The following is a 21,632-nucleotide window of genomic DNA, read 5'->3' as shown; positions in this document are numbered from 1 at the left end:
TTTCATAAAGCAGGAAGAAGAACTATAAGAGATATTACAAGGACAGCTCCATCTATGGGTAGGAAAATATGAAAGTTAATTTTGAAAGGCATCAATAGTTTACTATGTTTCATATTTGCATATTCTGTAGCCCACTCAGTGATGCCTCTCAGGGTTTGGCTGAAGTCTGTGGCAGAGACTGATGGCTGAGTTTTCTCACCCCTTGGTATCTGTCTTACTGTAGAAAATGAATTAACTGAAGAACAGTGAGGTGAATACATGAAATGTTATTATAAAGGGAAAAAGAACAAGGGGATAGATGGAGAATTCAGAGTTTGAAATATGGAAAATACGTTTAAAGCAGGACATTCAGTCTGGAAAGCAGTGCATATAAGGATAAGATGCCTTTGAATGATGAGTTTTGAAAGTTATTCTTCACAGAGAAATCACATTCTGATTTGTGTGTTGTATGGAGTTGTTTTTTATTATTTTGTAAACTCCAGAAGGTGCTCTAAGTGTTTATAAGAAGTTATGTTACTTCAAAAAGTGCTTTATTTATATAGCTATTTTTATACCAATAGATCTCTTTTTGATTACTGTAGGCTTGAATTTAGGCCTGAACAGATGGTAGTAGAGCTAGCTTAGGTGAGTTACAGTTGACTGTTGGTAGCAATTTTAAATTTTTCTGTCTTTGGACCAAAGTTTTCAAATGCATTTTAACTTTCAAAAGTTAGTCTTTTTTCAAAGGTATTAACTGCCTGTATCTACTTGAATGTACTTATGTCTGGATAAAGCAGTCTAAAAACTTGGATTTGGGCTTAATCTACTGGCAGTTATGAGCTGATGCTGGAATGATCCTACAAGGGTCAGCTTGAAAAGCTTTGTATTTTTGGCTTTATGCAGTGAAGTATGATTGCATGGGATGCTGAGCTGTGGAAATACATTACTATGGGAAAGACACAGTGAAGGGCTTCCAGACATGCTGAGGAGCGCAGCTTGAGGTTTTGGATTTCTCTCAAGCTCTTGATGAGCTCATTGGACATAGCCAGCAGGAACTGAAAGCAGTGAGTGCCTCATCATTTAGTTAGTGGGGGCAGAGGTGACCCAAACAGTCTGTGCAGAACAGATTAGCCTGGCAAGATTCCCAGGAATGGAAAGTATGAAAGCAGAGATTATACCTCCTTCCAGTGGGGTGGTGAAGGCAGGCCTTGAATGCTGCCTTCTAGCATGTGCTCTATGGACAGACATGGCAAGAAGTGCTCTCCTGCACAGAGTGGCCTTGCTTCTTCCTTCTGAGGTGTTGAGACTGCTTAGCCAGCTCCTGCTAGGCCATAAAATAGTCTCTGCAGGAGGCTGTTTCTTCAGGCTAGGGAAAGGTGCTTATATACCATAGCTGAGGGATTTGCTAAAGAGTCTGTAGAAATCAAATGTCAAATCTTGAGTTTCTGATGGGAGTTCAGGAGATTTTGTGTGCCTATTAAAAGCACAGTCTGTGCTATTCATTTGAGAATTTTAAGTGGCAGATTCACAGATTCTGAAGAGCCCTTTCTTGAAATCACAGTCTGGATTTTTAAAAGCTCTTATGTTCCATATTGGAATATTGCTTAAAGGAAGGAAATCTTTGTTTTGACTCTAGTGTGCGTTAGGAGATTCCCCACGCTTACAGGAAAGAGCTTTGCAATGTTCTATTTGGGAAACCTAGTTCTGCTGCACTTAGCACAAGCAATTTAGTAGTATTTCTGCCCTGTTTGTCTTTGAATAAACCAGAAAGAAACCAACACAAGGTCTGATTTTTCACTATCTCTGATGTTGACTTCAAGCTTCCAGTTTAGATGAATATCTTTTGGAAGGAGAAGAGGAGAAAAAAAAGTCTGGGGAGCCGAGTTGTTTTTTGGCATTTAGGCTGAGGTTGGAAGATTTGGAGTTTTTAACCTATGGGCAAGTCACTGGGAAACAAAAGCCTGTGCCTTATCCCACAGCTCCCAGCAGGTGTCTAAGAGGAGTGCTGGAAGATGGCTGATCCTTCCGAGGATGGAGAGCCCTTCCTGCTTTGGCTGCTCACACATCACAGCACGGATGATCATTCATATTTTCCCAATGTCAGTTGTTTCTCTTAAAGCAATGGCTCTATAGGCAGGGATGGTGATTTTCAGGGCCAGATTGGTAATCCTTGTGCAGCTGCTGAAAAGGAAATATTTAACCTGCTCTATGGATGTTGACCATCCCTCTCAGTTTCCCTAGCATCCTCAGTGGTTGCCACAAGCTATTAGGATCCAGTCACTGAAAATCTTTTCCCACTATTTAAAAAATCCATACTCAAATATAATTTGTTAAATGAGGCCCGTACCAGTGGTTCTTGAGAAACATGTTTTGTTCAGGGCAAATTAATCAAAGTACAAACTACAGAATAAACAAATTTGAAATGAAAATGTAATGAAGTATTAACTTTGAAAGCACCAATGGTTCTGCTGTAATACATTTATCATGATGCCTGCAAGCAGTCCTCTAATGGAAAAAAAGTATTAAAGTGTGTTTATGACAAATTATGACATTTCCAGCATTTCATTGCATAATAATATTCCCATGTTAGAGAAAAATCTGTCCTTGTATTTAAGCATGAGAATGTTTCTCTGATGTTCAAGAGTTCATTTTAAGATTAAATTTTACAGTCCTTACCACCATTAATTTATAGAGCCTAGCAGGATTTTATTAAAAATACTTTCTAATGTATTTGTGATAATTTATGCTTCTTTGTCCAAACAATTGAACATGCAATTTAATTTAGAGAAGCCTATGATGATTAAAATATGAAAAAACAAAATCATGCAAAAGCCGAGTTTATTCTGTAATGAAATTACTATAATGAAATTTGTTTTGAGATTAAGGGTAGATCCTATATCAATATCTCATTTTTTAAATTTTTTTTTTGGGTAATGAGTTAAACTCGATACAATTTATTAAAATATTTCTAACTTTATGGAGTTTTTCTGGTTATAATCTTCTGGATTTTATGCAACCTACACTGTGTTGTATGTAATACAATGTTAATAATACATGATATTTTAATTTTATTTTGTAATGTGTACACATTTAAAATAATGGAAGAATAGTTCTCCAGGACTCATCTATGATTCACTGCAGTATTGCACAGTGTACTTGCAATTAATTTCGAATATAATCTGCAGCTGTTATAATGGTGCATTGTACTTTTGCAGGCTGAGATCACTTGGAAATAAAAACAAGATTTAAAATATTTCCAAATAGTAAATAAGCATAGAATGTTCTTCATGCACTTTACTGCAGATGCTTTTACAGTTACTTCAAAACACTTTGGGACCTACCTGGTAGTTTATAGGTAATTATACCCAATTAAACTGCATAATTTCCCTCCACACATCACCTCCCTGAAACATTCAGGTGGATGGGGAACCAAACAGAGCATGCAGAGGTTTTGTTTTTGTTGATTCAGTGTCAATAAATTCTGTCTGGTACTGGATTGCTGCCAACTGAGTTGGTTTTTTTTTTTCTTTTTCTTCCTTTTCTCCTTCAGGAGTTAGAAAACAATTTTTAAGGGCACTAGGAGTAGAAATAACTCTATATGATAGTAATGATATAGGAAAATTACCTTAATCATGCAGCTTGCACAATTCTTACAGGTATTTCCAACATATTAGTGAGTATTTATTTTAATGGCTATTGCTGACACTTTTAAGAACTGTGTGCTGTTCATGACCACTTGCAATTCTGTCCACAGTACACCTTCTGTGAGTGTGGGTGTTACCACAGACTTATTTTTAATTCTACAAATGTCATTGTGGGCTTCTGAGAGCTAATTTTTCTACCCTAGTGATTTCCTCTGCCTCCTCTTTGCTCCTGCTGGGTTTGGAAGCAGCCATGTGCCATGACTCAAGCTGTCCCCCTGTCCTGACACAGCAGTGCCAGTTGTTCAGTGGCACCCTCCAACTGCTCCTGGGGGCTGGGGCACTCCTGGCACTGGCACTTCTCTAGGAGAAGTTATTGTTTCAGCAGGAATTGTGGCCCCACAGTGTTCATTAGACATTTTATTGGGAAGATCTAAACTACTCTGTTGCAGAAATGACCTGCTGTTGTAAGAGTGGTTCAGAAAAGTTTTTGATTGCAAATTCAAGTTTCTGAACTTGAAACTGGGATCTTTGTAACTGCCAATCCCAGCTAAGCACATCTTGGGAAAGAAGTCTTTGTTCTCTGAGGCCTTTTAAACTAGGGACTTAGCCTGATGTTTAGCAGTATTTGCAGTTTAAACTGTCCTGATTGGAAGTGAGAAAATCAGGAATGTGGCATTGTTTCTGCTTTCTGCCTAATATACAGACACTTTATTAAAGCAGAACTGTTGTGTAAGTTGTTATGTTAAAGTAGGTTTTGTCAGTAATTAAATACAAGGTGAAGTCACTTCATTAGCAGGCAGTAATATTGCAAATTTGACAAAGATGCTTTGTGTATACAGAAAATAGTGTGTGGATCATAAATAGCTAAGGATAATAACATAAATCATGGTAGGGCATAATGTAATGTACAGCAATTTCTTATATGTTGTTTTCTTTGCCAGACAGAATTCCGTCTAATATTAAAAACTGTGGAAACTTTTTCTTTTTTGTTTTTTTTTTTCAAGAGTAGTGTGAGCAGCATGGAATAATAAAGAAATGATAATACAGAGAAAAGGCATTATTTATTACAGTGGTAAATAGAGATGGATGATTGTGTGGATTACAAGAACATGAATCACTGAAAAGCAGCATCTAGAGTCTGTGGTGCACTTAGTGGAAGTGTGGTTTCAGGGCTAGAGCTGTTTAGCTGTAGCCAGAAATCAGGTATAATGTTAAAGTTTGGGGGTGTTTCAGTTAAAGTTGTATAACATTTACACTTGTGGAAAGAGCCTGGATCAATTTTTATATTGATTAGAAGTTTACTCAGGGGTTTTGACTGCAGCAGGCAGATGCTTTTCCAATATTTCCTACATTAAAAGTAACAAACTGCAGTAAATCTCATTACCCTCAAACTTAATTCTTTGAGAATCAGTAGTATTTTAATAAATTAAATTTTTTTCTCTTCCACTTGAGTTTTTCATTTGAGAAGGCAACAGCTGTTGGAACACACTACGTGAACTGAGCAAGTATGACTGTAACATTTTAAGATTATTGTATATCATATAGTTTGCTCCAACATGCAAGGAGATGATGTTTTGAGGCAAACTATTGAATTCCTGTGAGTTATCATTTTGATGTGGTTAATTACATGTACAGTTGTGAGCTTAAGGTATTCCATTCCTGTTGGCAAAGATTCAGCAGTGAATGAAATTGTAGAGAACACCCTGGATTTTCATACATGATATTTCTTTCATTACTGCATTTCAAAAAACCCTCCTCACAAGTGTTTCCTTTTGTAATTGTCTTTACCATAGGAATAGTAGTGTGTTCAGAGGTAGTCATTTAATTGTGATAGCATGACAACTGTAATCGTTTTTTCTTGTGAGCAGATCTGTTTCTCTTAGGTTTTGAAGGAAGTAACTTCCAAGAATTTATGCCATAGGCTGCAGAATCTATAATGTTATATGGTGCTTTAGAGGTGAGCAGCCAGTGAATTAGAAATCTAATCCTTTCATGCCAAGCTGGAACTTTGATTAGTCATTAGCAATAAATATGAAAGTCATACCAAAACATCTTCCTCTCTCATGGATATTATGTGTCATGCTTGTCTCTTTTGAAGCAATCCCTCCCTTTCTTTGCAAAAATGACCAGCAGTCAACGTGTGGCAGAGTGGCAGCAAGCAGTAGAGTGGCCCATGAAATACTATGTAAGGGTGAAGGACATAAAATAATACATATATCAAGTTCCTTGCATAGATTGCAATAGCTGCAGTTTACCTAGGTCAATCTTTTAATATTAATTTTTCTCACAGCGTGTCCTGTTTGCTAGTGCATAATCTAGGCTGTCTTTCTCTAAAGCCCCATTCAGCTGTGGCATCTCTCTGTATCAGTGCATGTGCCACAAGTGCTTTTTCAAGTGATCTCTTTGCTCCCACAGGTGGTGCCAGGCTTCCCCTGGGATGGTTTGGCCCCACATGGAGAGCTGAGGCAGGTGCATAAGGACAAGGCTTTAAAGTGCCAAACTTCCAGCAGCATCCAGCCCCGGCCCTCGGGGAAGCGCAGGAGTGTGGCAGAGCCGTGCAGGAGCTCAGGGTGGCACAGGGTGGAGGGGCTGGGCCAAGGTGCCTCTTGCCCTCCTCTGAGTGCAGGAGCTGGGGCACGGCAGGCTGGAAGCTGGAGGACAGTGGCAATGAATGGCCCTCCTGGCAAGGAGGGATTATAGGCTGCATAAGCTTTGATGTTGTAATAACCCCTATAGGTATAAATGAACTGTTGATCAGAGTTTTTTCAGCTGTTTTTGTTATATAACTGAATTTTAACAGTGATAATAATGTGAAAAAACCGGTAGTATTCTGAACAAAATCTAAATTCACAAGAGGCCTATTTTACAGTTTGATTTTAATCCTTAACTGCTTGATTTACTGTCTATTTAATAGGAAATCCATCATGTTCTCAAAGAGCAAGTACTGTAAATCTTGAGACAGGGTAAAAAAGGAAACCAACATCATCCAGAGAAATAATGAACATGAACCCCTGCTTCAAATTCGAAGCTCAATTCAGTCTAAACTATAGAGCTGCAGCTGGCACCTTATAACACTTAAGCAGTCAGTTCAATTTATTGTCAATGTCCACAAATGCAGTTATAAACTTTCTTTAGAGCTTCATTTCTTTTCAGTGCCTGCCCATGGGTTTAGGGCTTTTGCAGACTTCCCAGTGGCCCTGTTTCCCTGGCTGTGTGCAAAGTTCAGTAGCAAACCTGCAAACATCCCATGTATTCAGCTCTGCAGCTGTGCAAACAGCACAATGAATTTCCAATACTCTGCTTTAAACATGCTCATGGATAATTGAACTTCAAAGCAACAGCTCTGCTGATTCTTTTATGAAGATGCAAATTACTAGTGTGACTTCTCACCAGACTGGGGACTTATTGGAACAATCAGTCTGATCTAAATCCTCCCCAAGGCAGGAGCACAGTTGGGGGTATTTCTGCAAGTCTAATCCATGTTTTGCTCACTGGAAGGGTGCAAAACTAATAGTAGCCTGGAGTAAGCAAAGTTTTCACGTTTAAATCCCAATACTCGAGTTACCTCCTCAATAATCTACATTATTCTGGTATTGTGTGCAGGGATCAGGCATCAAGATAAAAGTTTAAACAATAAAAAGAAACCAAGATCTTTACAAAGTCTTAGTATGGAAAGATGGATGAATTTATTAAATTAATAAATTCAGTTTTTTCTTTCAGCAAAACTGTGCGTAATGGTTGCTAAAATATGTGACATATTTGGCTCCAGTATATGTATTTTCTGGTTTATTTTTTAAATGATCCTTAACTTGATAAATGCTTGTTATCTTCTCCTCTGACTATTACCATTGTACTGCCAGCTTTTAAATGAAAGATTGAAAAATACATTATGTTCCTCAAAGGCAGCTAAGGCAATTTACCATCTCACTTTCCAGTTCACAGATATGAAAGTTTAACTTCTAGCAATTGGGAAGTCCAAGTCCAATTAAATCAGTATAGAAAATTAGGTCCCAAGAGGAATAAATAGCTTTGGTTATGCCTTCACAATTATGCCTATCTCCACACGTGCACCTAAAAAGAGCTGAATTAACGCCTTTTTTTTTAAAGCAAGATATTGTGAACACTTGTAAATAAGTGCAAATTTCAACTTCAAAATACAATTTAAATTTCGATGGAAGACTGCATAAAAACTTATTGCCTATATTTCCAAGTAGCTGCTTATTTGTGATATGAGAGGAGAATCTTTTTTTTCAGTCTGTTGTAAGGATCTGTGGGCTGAAATTTTGCACCTTTCAAGGTCTTTCTATCTGAAATGTGTGTGTGTGTGTAGAGGGAACTGTCTGTTTTCCAGTCTGAAACATGGCTGGGTTTTTTACATGCTTTGACAAGTTGGGAACTTCTCAAAGGGAATTACATACAGGACAGCTGTGCTAGTTTTGGGTGGGATATAGTTAATTTTCTTCACAGTAACTGCTCTAGGGCTGTGTTTTGGATTTGTGCTGAAAACACCAAAGGAGGCTCTTTGACAAGCCTTACATGAAGTAATCCATGTGCTTAGTTGCCATCTGAGGTTAAACCATGAAAATCTTGAAGGGTGAAGAATAGAATGAGAATTTTGTTTCATGGGATGGATGTGGCAACAGAGGTACTGCTGGCAGGTCATTGGTTCATACATTACTTTCACCAATAACAGTAACAGATTGTCCTGTATAGTACCATTGTTCCCCTTGAAAGTCAGTCAGATTTTACCAAGGAGAAAAAGCCTCTCTTCCCTGTGAAGTGCCAGTTCTGTGCATTAGAGCTGGAGTGCCACTGAGAAGGCACAGAGAGCAGGAGTTAGACAAGTAGTATGTACCATTTATTTATTCATTGTCTCTTTTTTCTCTTCTCCTCTCTACTCTGTAACTTGAGACTCCTTACTTTTTTTTAAGTTCTTATGCTCCATTTCCCAATCTTTTTTTCTTTACTGTTATTTCCTCTGGGAATTTTTTTTCTGGCTTGTTTTTTTTTTTCACATTTTTGAAGGAAAAATTATATCAGAGATGCTTTGAGTTTGAAGAGAACTTTAAAACACTCAGTCTTTAAGGGACTTTGGGTTGATGTGGATTCACTTCTTTCTTTGGTGAGGAGGAGAGGGTGGGCCCAGAGCATCTGGCTGGTCAGATAAGGCAAGCAGGGCAGGTGCTGTCCCCAGCACTAACTAGAATGAAGTGAGAGCTGCTTATTGGAGCTAAAAAAGGCACCCCAACCTCATAACTAACCCCTGCCACCATTTCTCTGCCTCACTGATGGAAACAGAAATACCTAAAACATAATCTGAAATTTTCCCAAGCCTGGATACTTGGTATGTGAACAAGAGAAATATGTGTGTGGTAGAAAGCCCAGTAAGAGACATGTTCTTGTAGTGTCTTACTAGCAAGCAGCATGGAGGTGAGTGATGGTGACCTTCAAAAGCTGCATGGAAACCATGATGCAGCTTCCCTGGTAAGGCAGAGCCATGAAAACCTATCATGTGAGCTAGGGAGAAGGAAATCAAGATGTGGTGATTCCCAGTGCACTCTCCAGGAGGTGGCACAGGGCAGGAGCATGAGTGAGCATCCCTCTGCAAACACACATGTTCTTGCACCCTTCCCACCAAATTATCCTCTTAATAGAAAGGAAATGCTAAAAGTCAGTGCAGCCATGTGCAAGCATCCCTGAAAGACATGGCCTGCTGGCACTTCTTTAAATCTGGCATTTAAAATTGCTCAGACAGATGGAATGAAAGTATGTAATAAAATGTGACATTTTATTTTATCATCTACATTTGTTAAGTGAGTTCTTCTGATCTTTCCCACTTGCAATAGCACTAAGTGTGAGTCAGATTCTGACAATTTGCAATTTGCAAAAACCAACTCCAGGGGTCAGACAGAAAAACAATAAGTAATAATTAATTATAGGATACAAATTCATCCACAGAATCTGGTTATGGTGTGTGACAGCTCAGCTTAACAGAAAAAAAATACAATTCCAAAAAATCACAGCTTTTTAGGCAATGATTTGCAATGCCATTTGTCTTCTTTTTGGTCGTCCTTGTATACATATTTCTAAGTATCAAGGTTTTACAAGGAATTCAGAAGAAAAAGTATATTTGTTTTCCTCTGCCTTCTAAGTTAGTCACTCTTGTTTGCTTTGGTGTGTAACACAGTACCTTCCCCCAGTCCTCTGCAATGCACAGCTCCCTTATATCCATGTTGTCTCTCCCTCTCAGTGCTTCTCTCCCTGCTGCCCTGGATGAACTCCCAGAGCCTCTGCAGAGCACAGGTACAGCTGGCAGCTCTCAGACTGCAGCAGATTGCCACACACATTTCACTTCCAATTTTGTGGCTCAAGAGGAGCAAATCCTGAGGGTCAGCACTTTCAACTTAGCATATCTAATGAGAGAAGGAGGTGGAGAACTGACAGGAGCACAGACTGAGCCCTGATGCTTTGAAAGATTGCCCCCATCCCTCCTTTTATGGTTTGGTCAGGGACCTCAGCAGCCATTGCAACATTTAATGTTCATTTGCTGCTAAATTGGGAATATTAAGCAGTCAATTATTGAACTTTTAATTTGCAATTAAATTAAAAACAGCCTTCTCACTGCAAGAGAAATATCATTGAGAACTAACTTAGTATCTGACAGTATTTTGCAGCTATTACAGCTATTACTGTAATTTATAGGTAACACTATTATAGGGCCTAGCCCTGAGTTTGCAATGAGTACTTGCTTTTGCTACAAATACAAATAGCCTGCACTCTAGGACATAGCAAAAATACCTGTGCAGAGGTAAATATTAATTCCACTGTGGCAGCAAGTAGGAGTTCCAGCTTCAGAGCAGAAACTGCTGTATTCATGCTTTTGCAACAAAACTCAAACATACCTGGGTCTTGGAAGCTGACAATCTAAGGATTGCAGTGTTTACATAGAAGCTTACACAAATGCCTGGAAACAACGATAAGCTACTAAAACTTGTCACTTTTTCATTTCTGGCACCAGTTTTTCCATCAAGAAGCCAAAGTAGCCAAGAAAGCACTGTCATCTGCTTATGAGTTGTAGAAATGTGACCTCCTGGTTCCACCAGGTTTCAAACTCCTGAAATCTCAGCCCCTCACCCCACAAAGGGTGGCATCCCTCATCTATGTAAACAGAGAGTCAGAACACCTGGGCTGAAAAATATATGGCTGAATATAAGTGAAGCCTCTGGTTGGCATGTCTTCAGTCCAGGGTCAGTGCTGCAAGGGAAACCCCAGCACTGTTGCTCTTGCTATCAGTGCTATCTCTGGCTATTGTAGGATCATAGAACTACAGCATGTTTGGATTGGAAGAAACCTGAAAGATCATCTAGTTCCAGCTCCCCTGCATGGGCAGGAACACCTTCCACTAGACCATGGTTCCCATCCAACCTGGCCTGGAACACTTCCAGGAATGAGGCATCCACAACTTCTTTGGGCAACCTGTTCCAGAGCCTCACGTAAATCATATGCACTTTTAAGAAACTTGTCACTTGGTATAACCTATGGTGCTTGATGGTGCTGAGGAGCAAAGGCAGTAAGTGAATGAAGAGAGTATGACAGCCCATTGACTCTCATGTCCTTCCTTTCCAAGCAGTCTAAAAAATATTCACTTGTTTGGTGGGTATTTTCTTCTGTATCAGAACTTGTGAAGTGAATGTTGAGGAGCATTTCCAAGAAGCCAGATGCAAGTGGGGACATTTTTAGCAAGTGCACCAAACACTGCATAGGAAGAAGAGGATGGTTGGATGAAAGTTGAGGTTTTGCCGCTTGTGGTTATGGTTGCACCTCTGAACAATACACAAACCAAGAATTATTTGCAAAAATTATTCAATGACACATTTCAAATAATGCATATTTCAAGTGAGTTATTATGGGCCATACTTGAATAGGAAAAGAAGCAAAATAGTTGATGGATTATTCATGCAGTTTTAGCACTGATGTGATAAATATTACATGGTGTCAAAAGGAAATGAAGAATTTTGAAATGAAGAAAGAAATTAACTATGAAGGAAAGGCACCTGAAAATTGGGGAAGGTGAATACAAAGAGCTGAGATATATGAATAATAATGAAGAGACTTAGGAGGGGGAAATAAAAAGGGTAACAACACTGAGTCACTTCAAGAAGCAAAATACTCCTCTTTGTTAGTTATTTTTCTACAGAGAATACACAAACTTCCCAAACCTCCTTCAGCTGTGTCTAAATACAAAATGAGGGAAACAAAAGAAGACCCCCTAGAGTCAGCCAGGTGGGAACATATCTGGATCTGGCTGAGGGAATTACATGATTAGAGGTACTGATTTACAAAAGGGCTGTAATAAAATAAAAATTTTTACAGAAAAATGCCATTCTTAATATCAAACAATGTCTTTTTTATTTTGCAAAGTGACTTCTCAACAGCTTAATATTGAAGCAGGAGAACAGGAATGTGCATTTTTTAAGGACAGAATCCTTAAGCTTTTCTTGTGCTTTGGGTACATATTCAGCAGCTTTAGCTGCTGTGCCAATGATCACGTCTGAATGGTCAGTCAAATCTGCTTTGACATGCTGCATCAAGGAGCAACAGCGTTAATTCCACCTTTGCTCTTCTGCTCATATTCTCATTAGTCTTATCAGTTGACTCTTCATTTTAATATTTAAAAAAACCCCATTTTTTAAATCCTATTTTTGTGTGACAGAGGAATTTAACCTTCTTTTTCTTCCAAATGCATTCCTATTGACCTCTCTTTTACAACAGTAAGTAGAAAATAGAAGAGAAGAAACTGAAAAACCCTATCATATTTCAAACAGATTTTGAAACAAACTTTTTTCTAAAGTAGAAATGGGAACACATTACACACTTTTTCCCTATTGACAATGGACTTGGACTTCTTTTAACCTCAGGAGTAACATATCAAAATGAAATGTTTTACATTCGTCATTTCCGTAAATGTCTCATTTTTTTAATCTGTCATGGGCACACCAGTTGCCTCCTCATTGGACATTTACGAGCCTTGGCATATCAATCCATCTCTTGCACATCTGCTAAGAAAATGTAATTAGTTATACCCATATGCTGCAGAAGTACATGATAAAACCTAGGAAACAGAAATGGCCAAGAGACTTGACAGCCTTTCTCCTTCCTACTATGTGTATTTTGTTGAAGCCTTAGGAAATTGAGAAGCTTTTCTTGCCCTCTGCCACAGGGTGGGGATATCACAGTGTCCTAAGGCAAAGCAATGTAAAGTTTATTCTAGTAGTGATCACTTTGGAACAATAATTTATGGTTTAAAAATACATAGTATTCCCCAAACAGGCACACCTTCTGTCCCCAGTCATTAAAATATCATGAACATGTCCTTGCAAGGAAATGTTAGATAAGATGGACAGGGAGCCATATCAGAAGTTTTGACATGGGAGTCCAAGATGAGAAGCTCTCGCTACAACAAATGACAGTCATATGTAGTGAGTATGGAAACTCTCATCTTGTTGATCAGCTTTTTCCCAGCTCTGCTCAAGTTTGCTGGCAAGCGGCAAAGAAGAGAGGGACTTAAAATCCAAAATGGAGCTCTGCCTCAGCAACCAAAAGTTGGTTCAATGGCACCTTTGTGCCACTGGCTTGGGGATAGCATTATTCCATATTCACCAATGCTCAGCCACTGCAGCCACTGGACGTCTCTGTAAAAGGGATGAGCAGATGGCTAGTGTAACTCCCTTGAACTTCATTCAGGTTCCTTCTTTTTCACTAGACAATAATAATTATCTTGCTATAGATACTGAAACAGAGCTGTTACAACTGTGATTTATCTATTGATCCCAGGTTCTTCAAAGTTAACCCCAAAGAATTCATAGTTCCATCTCCATGGCATGGGATTTGCAGCTTTTCTCAAAATATGTTGTAATGAAACATCAGTTAAGGTTTTCACTGATAGTACATTATCAGCCTCAGTTGGTGGTGTGTTTAAAATCCAAGATTACATTTTGATTCTCAAGAGATCCGAGCTTTCAACAGGACCTCACGGTGTGGATCAGAAGCCACTGTCCACTAGTTAAATAATACAGAACAAAACAAATTCTGTAAAGGCTGAATTCTGCCAATTGTGTTTTTATGTTTCTTACTGAAATCCAAAACAATGTGTCAATGTTCACTACATGAACAAAGTCATGGTGATGTGGCATTACAGAAACACCATTTTAAGTTAGACATACCACATTTAGCTGTGGATGTTGTTTAATGGCTCTACATTTTTCTAAAAAAAACCCCAAACCCACTTTCAAATTATTAGCATTCTTTTACTTCAGTAGGGGGTTCAAAATCAAAGCTGCTGCACCTCCAGCCTCCACCTTTTCTTGTAGGATTAACTGGGAAAAAAGAAAAGCTTTCATAATTACAGAGATTTAGCTTTCTTTATAAACTTGCTATTTTAAGATCTGTTTACAAGATAACAATATGAAACATCATTCAAAACAAGTGTGAATTGATTACATTCTTCTGGAGAACATGTAGCAGTAGAATATGCATTTGTAGCTGTTACACTGCCCTGTAATTAAGATTTTATTGCTTCCCTTTTAAACATGTTGCTGCTGCTGAAGAATAGCTGAGATAATTTAAATGAAACAATGGAAAATGTTTCCGCCTCCACCAAAAAATCACCTTCCAACCTTTTAGACAAAGGTGGCAGACTGTGGTCACTGCCAAATATAGAAGTCAAGATACTGATTATAGTTTTCTGCTCCTGTTTCTTTTCAATGAGCAAATTCTCCTCAAATACTACTAATAATTTGAATGTTTATCAGTTGGGAGACAGTCTTCGGTCTCTTCATTAATTTCCATGGATTCTGGGTCACAGCATAGTGATGGTGTGGTCAGCAATCATATTGGGAATGTTCAGGTATGTCAGAATGAATGAACAAACCCAAAAACCCAAGAAGCATCAGTTGCATGCTTAGAATGCTCAGAGATTCATTTGTGCTCTGATCCTACATTTTTTTAAAACTAAAATTAATACAAATAAATTAGTAAAATAGCTTTATCACAACATCTGGATCCTTGTTATTGAAGAGTGACCTCAAAGGAAAATCTTCAAGACCCTGCAGTGTGTTTGTTTTGAATAAATACTTTTGATAAATGAGATTACATATTACAAAGCAGAGATGAAAAATTACTTTTTTTCCATTAAGGTCTTCCAGAAGAAAAACACTTCTAAGGGCAAATGAACACATATAGCAATAGCATTGATGAGCTTTGTCAAATTGCAGATGATTTTCCAGGCATGGAAGCCAAAATTCCCATGACAACCCTCACAAACTTCACATACACATTCAGTGTAGATAGCAACCCGTATAATGTAGGAACATTTCAAGTTAAGTGTTAAAAACTAAGCTAAATATAATTTAAATCATGAAAGCAAATATCCTTCTAATTGTATCCAAGGTGTTTTTTCCCTTTCATCCTATTTTCTTATTTTCTATATTCTGAAAACTGTGTCTAGATTGCAATCCAAGTGACAGATGCCAATTACCTTTGTACCACTCCCAGAATCTGAATAAGAGACAAAGGGCAGTTCCTTCTTTTGTTCCTTGGCGCCTCTTGGCATGAGGTGGCCAGGAGAAGGGGACTGTCCTTGCCCAGCGTGTGCCTGGCTCCTAGCCCTGCACGCCCTGCCCTGTGCACTCTGTCCTAGCGTGGCTGTGAAAGGCTTTGTTAAACCTGGCCCAGGTGCTCAGTGCATGAACAGGAACCAGGGGCAGGAGTGGCTTTGCAGCCATTATGGAAAGGGGAAGAAAAGGGGATGTCTTCTATTGGCGTCTCTGCATTTTAACCAGATGGGATTTTTCAGTTTGGTTATAAGGACCTGGCTGGGACTTGCCAGGTTGACCCAGTGCTGCCATTCTGTATTACATTTTCTGGATAGGCATGATGATCATCTGTACTGAGAGTCTCTGCTTCAGCAGAAAGTCACACATGAAGAAATGGCTAATAGAAAGAAAAGGTTCTAGGTTCAGCCTGTAGCAGAACTGTATTTTTCATTTGCTGTAGCTGTATGTGATAAAATGAGGCATAACTGTATTTGTATAATATTTTAAAATTCTTTTAACACTTGTGTGTCACAGTGCACAATCACCATCACAGATTAGAAATGAGTTGATTTTTCTGCTTTAGCGCCTCCCCTTTTATACTTCTCCATTAATTTTCTTTCCTACAAGAAGATGGTAACAAAACAGGTGCAATCATAGGAATAAATGAGCATCTGCAATGCACCAATAAATATTGAACAACTTACTTTACACTGTTAAGCTGTCACAATTAATTCAGTTATAAATTTGTCCTGTCAGTGAATGAACATTTAGAATCTTAGGAGCTATTCTTAATTAGGTATTTTTCTCTCAAACGAAATTACAGATCTTTTCTAACCTTGCTTTAGATTTACTTCTATATCAGCTGAGTATCTGCCAGGTTGTTTTGTTTATTGCAAAAGGTATTACTGGTGGACAAAAGCGGGAGAGAATGTACTGAATTCTTGTAATAATTTTTCTCTTAGTAATATAATTACTGTCCATTTCTTATTTATTTCATAGACTCATATAGTATTTTCTATGTTCAAAAGGACTCTCATAAATTTCCCTCTTTAGCCTTTTATTAGATAGAAACTTTAGACTCTTGTGCTGTGTTATTGAAGAATCAAGCAGTGAAAAGAGATTAAAAAGTAGTGATTCTGAAACTTCAGTGAGCTGCTGCTCCTTTACAGACCCTGCCAGCCTTAAGGGCTCAGTACCAGCTTTGTGGGGCCCAAGCAATTCTTGTGGGCTCGTGGGCAGGAGCTCCTGATGTTCACACAGCTCTGGCTTTGTCTTGTAACCTGACAAATAATGCAATGCCTGAGTGAAAAAACATTTCTCCATTTAGAAGAGAGGAGCTTTCTGACAGTTGTACATGTACAGAGCACCTTGCTCAGCTCTCATTTTACATACTATTTCTTTTCCTATCGATGAAAGATTTATTTATTATTTAAATGAACAAACTCCAGGGTACAAATAAAAAAAATAAACATCTTATTTGTTTTAATTTGCAAAAAGAGCCTGGTGAGATGCTTCACTCTTGCAAAAAAAAAAAAAAAGAAAAAGAAAATCATATTGTAACATTGCAGCTACTTATTTTCTGATTAAAGAAGTTAAAGAGCAACTGAACTGCTTTTTTGAATTAAGCTGCCATGGTGTTAAAACAATTATTTAAAGAACAGTCAATCTTCTCCATATCACATATTCACCGTTGCTTTGATTCCAAGAAAATTTCTTAGTTTGGTTTTAAGAGTTAATGGTTTTCTGGTAACTTATAGTTAAATATTAATGCAGACATAGCAATGCTTATTCCTTAACATCTAAGCAATACAAATATCAAATGCATTATTCCTGCTGAAAACTCACTGTCATGTCACAATCTAGGTAAAAAATTTTAAACCTCAAATATGATTTTCTGCCTGTAGGAAAATGAATACAATGTTTTTTGATATATTTTTCCAATTATGTTGTAGACAATGACATCCTCTTACTGTTCTTCATTTCTTCAGTTGTGTATCTTACCTAACCAGGATGGACCCTCATTTTCCTGGTCTCCAGAACCTCCCAAATCTGCCAAAAGTTTGTGTCTGCCCCTTTCAGGTTCAGATGAGTTGTTGCCTCTCTGTTCCTCCCTGTGAGGTAGTGGCACCAACACTGGGGGCTGCATCCAAACATTGGTGCAGCTTGAAAATGCAGCCCAGTGGTTTTTATGAAGGTTCATCCTGCTGGCCAGCACTTCTTTCAGTCACTCTGTATTCAATAAGGAGCCTCTGTGGGATTGCATAGATAAGGCTTCTCTCTCTTTGGGATGATGGGCAGGACCAGAGCAGAGATGATGCCTGTGTGACATGCAGCAGTTAGCAGCAGGCCCACACAGTAAAAGCTATCAAGTGCTTTATGAATGCTTTGCTGTCCAGGTGCTTTCTGCAAAGGTTTTACAATCTCATCCTCTACTCACTCAAGTCAGTTGCACCATCTGGCAAGTAGGAATTCCTCCATTTGTTAGAAAAGGGGTTATTTAGCCATTTTCTTTGAGTAAATATAAAACATATCAGAGTAGCTGAATACACACACCCCTGCCCTCATCCATTCTTCATGAAGTTGTAAGGGACTGTTTGTCTAAAATAGTGCTGATGTGTGATATTGAGAAATGATTTAGACATATGAAAGAAAACCACTTGATACTCCTCATGGCCTGCAAAGCTCCTGCTCAAAGGTTGATTTCATGATTAATTTATGCCAGCATTATCCTTATTTTAGTGATACTAGAAGTGAAATCCTGGCCACAGCTATCAGGTAAATGAATTCAATACATAGTGCATAAATCTTTTTGAATGGTCACTATTTTAGGCATAGGCTGACAGCAGCAGGGACCAGAAGAACCTGTATTTATTTCTTTTTTCTCCAAACATGTATTTTGCCATAGGTCAGTTGTGAAGTGATAGTCTGTATCAGGCAACCCTTTAAAATCAATGAGTGCTTAGGGCCACTGATCTCTTACACACACCCGTTTCACCTTTACTGCCAGCAATTTGCTCTGGTGACAGCTCCCCTGTTAGGTACCAGAGAAGGCTTTTGTTCTTCTCTTTGTATGTGTTTTTAGTCTCATGAGAAAGAGATGCATTGTTTACAGGCCCTAGATATGAACCACTGACATACACAGAGGCAGCATGAAAATCCAGTTAGAGGCAGACTGATTTTCAGTAACCAAATAGTTTAAGCACTTTTCAATCATAAGCCTAAGGAAGGAAAGACTCTACAAAAGAAAAATCTTTGGAAATAAGTCTAAATAGGCAATAGAATTTCTAAAATTCTGAGTTGCGGAAGTATTTGCATGACACAAAAAGGACAATGTTTGATCTTAACAATAGACATTGTTTTTACATTATGATAGAGCTACTAAAAAATTAGGAACACATGGTTACAAAAGGCCTCTATAAAACTGACTGTTCAAGTCTTTCCCACATAAATTATGGCCTAGCTAAGAGAAAAATAAATGAAAAACAAATCATTAACATAATGAACATTTTTACCTAGAATGCAAAATGTACATTGGTGCATCTGATTTCCAAATGTCTCAGGAAACAATGTTCTAGTCCAGCAGAATATACAGGTAAAATCAATGTGACACACATTGGCACTCCCCATCTCAGCCAAACAGACATTATGTCCTTAGAGGTGTCTAAATTAGCAGCATGGTAGTAATTTTTGGTTACATTCAAGAATTTCTAGCTTTCCAGTAAGCCTGTTCAAGCTCAATTCCTTGAACTTCTGCTTATCTGATATTCAGTGTGTTCCTGCTGTCTGTCTTGTTGCAATCCTGTTTATAGAACTGTACATTACAGAGAGATTAGGAACTAAAAACAGCAGGCCAAATTGAGTATTAATAAATGCAAATAAATGCTCACTGGGGAAAAGCCAATTCTCCTATACATACACACTGATGGATATTAAATTATTCAGTAACCTTCAGAATAGCTCTGTGGACAGTTCTGTGGAATGTCAGCTCAGCATTCAGTGGTACTTCAAAAAACAAATTAGGAATATGATGACAAAAATTAAAGCATAATTATGACAACATGTACATTTCTGTTGTGTCTGCACTTTGACTACCGGTTGCAGCGGAACTGGAAAATACAGAGAAAAGCAGTAACACTGAGCACAGACGTGAAGTGCCTTTTTATACAATATGGTATTAAGCTATGGCTTTTCCTCTGGGAAAACAGGCAGTACTTGGAAAACATGCTAGAGGTCTGTAAATTCTTGAGTGCCACAGGGAAGACAAATAGGAAAGAGTTGTTCATCTCTTCTCACAATTAAATAGGCAGAAGGTGTTAACTGAAGTTGTTGGGCAGCTGGTTTAGGAGATCACAAAATTAATTGATTTTTCCTACATATTAAGTTGTGGAATTCATTGATATTCAGCATGGTAAATCCTATGAGTTTAGATGAAAAAAAAAAAAAAAAAAGGGAAGCCATTAAGACTATTAAGCACATTGATAGAAACTCTGATGTTAAAAAATAATCATCAGGAAGGTATGGTGGGAAAAAAGCACAGTCCAGCCACGTTGTCCTTCCCTGCCTCCTGCAAGGATCCACTGCCAGCACAGCTGGAGAAGACCCTGTGAGGCTCAGCCCTTCAGCACTGCACTGCCCTCTGAGCACAGACTCACCTCTCCATGGGGAAGCTGCCCACTTTGGGAGAGATTCATGCTCCCTGCAGGATTTCAGAAGCATCTTAACTGACACTTCATAGATGAAAAAGAAAGAAAGAGCTGAGTTTTCACTACTACTTTATGGGGGCAGCATTGCTGAAAAGGTCATGCTGGTATTCCAGGTCTTACTTGCAATATTCATTTTCAAGATCAAAGCCACAAAATCCTTGCCCAGCTTAGACAGGTGCATAGCCACCCAGGAGCAGCGACCATGTGCTCTGGAATTGTCCCCTGCAGCCATCAGGTGACTGGCCAGAGCGAGCTCACAAAATGCCACCACAAAAGGTGCAGGTGATGGCTGAGGCTCTGCTCTTCTGCAAGGCCAGAGCCCTGGTTAGGCTGTCTCTGAGCCCTGCACTTCATTCTTTCCATATAAAGCCCATGGCTTGCTCAGACCTTAACCACCAGGGAGAACTGCAGAATCTGCAGCTGCAGACTGGAGGATCTTCTGGGTGGAATAATTCAGTGACTGGAAGACTTTAATGCATATTGCATGAGTGAATCAGCTGATCCTTTTAATGCAAGCCTCTGATTTTCTTAACCCCTCCTCTTCCACACTGGCTATCTAAAGAGGAAAGAAGTTGACGATTACAGGAGTGTCAACCATGGGACAGTTTCACCCTGCAAACTCCAAATGGAAGTTGTGTTGGTAGGATCAGTGCTGTGACTAATGTTATCACTGTACAAACCCTCTGTTTTGTGAACTGTTACTTTTTTCTTTATCCTTTATAAAATGTCAAATTGAAGATATCTAATACATGTAAATAATGCAAACTGAAAACTAAATTATCAACACTTTAAAGCAGCATTAATCTCACAGAACATCTTTGGCATCTTTATGTCCTATGTTGCCATTGGGCAACTAGAAAGATCTATCAAAATAACACTAAAGTACTAGTCCTTGAGGACTACGTGACATAATTCTACAAGTACAAGAAATTACTCAAGAAAGATAATCTAAGAAGCATGCTAAAATACCAAAATACTTCTAAAAAATAATAGGATACAGACCGATTACAAACTTTCCTTATTCAACTTTTTATTAAAATGGAGCTATTTTTACATATTTAAAATACTTTATATCAAAATTACACAATATTTATGAAAACATTTGTATGCAAATGGATAAAAATACATAAAATCAGAGCTAAGCAATATAAAGCAATATATAGCGTGTTTCAAAATGTATTTCAGGACTAGAATACCTGAGTGTACAATAAGCTGGTTTCCTGCATTTCACTGATTTTAACAGTTAAATTTAATAATGTATCTGATCTCATATAAAGCACTTTGGTTGGGAGGAACTGCATGGAAAAGGCAGAGAACAAGCAGAGATATTACTCAAGGCCTGTCTTCAGAATCTTCGGCCACATGAAGATCCACTGTTTGAGATGCTAGGAAGGACTCCCACGTAGCAAGGCACTTAAAAAAACCAAACACATACATATGAGCACAGCAGAGAGATTTTGGTAAACTGTTAGCCAAGGAGAAAAAGAATTTAAAAAATAGCAGAATGCATACACAGTGTCACAAGCTCCTTTTGTAGGACCATGGTAAGAACAAAATACGGTTTCCTAGGCAGCTCAGTGATATGCAAAATGTTAGCTAACATGCTGAGTGAGCTGTAAAGGTCAATTTTACATAATGACAGGCACACACTAGGAGCACTGTAATTGTATGTTGTAGCATGGAAGATGCTAACATTAATTATGCTCTTCTTT

General features: G+C 38.3%; 1 protein-coding gene across 1 annotated transcript in view; it reads right to left on the bottom strand.

The window, feature by feature from the left end:
• Window positions 1-20,933: 20,933 nt before the first annotated feature.
• The window catches only part of SNX7 (sorting nexin 7), a 28,603-nt gene continuing 27,904 nt past the window's right edge, over window positions 20,934-21,632 (bottom strand). Inside the window, exon 9 of the mRNA XM_031505529.3 lies at window positions 20,934-21,333. Within this exon, the coding sequence (XP_031361389.1) occupies window positions 21,253-21,333 (81 nt within the window). The 3' untranslated portion in view covers window positions 20,934-21,252. The remainder of the gene's footprint in view (window positions 21,334-21,632) is intronic.

This window comes from Lonchura striata, chromosome 8, assembly GCF_050655825.1.
Source record: "Lonchura striata isolate lonStrDom1 chromosome 8, ASM5065582v1, whole genome shotgun sequence".
NCBI lineage: Eukaryota > Metazoa > Chordata > Aves > Passeriformes > Estrildidae > Lonchura > Lonchura striata.
This window is presented reverse-complemented; position numbering and strand designations above follow the sequence as displayed.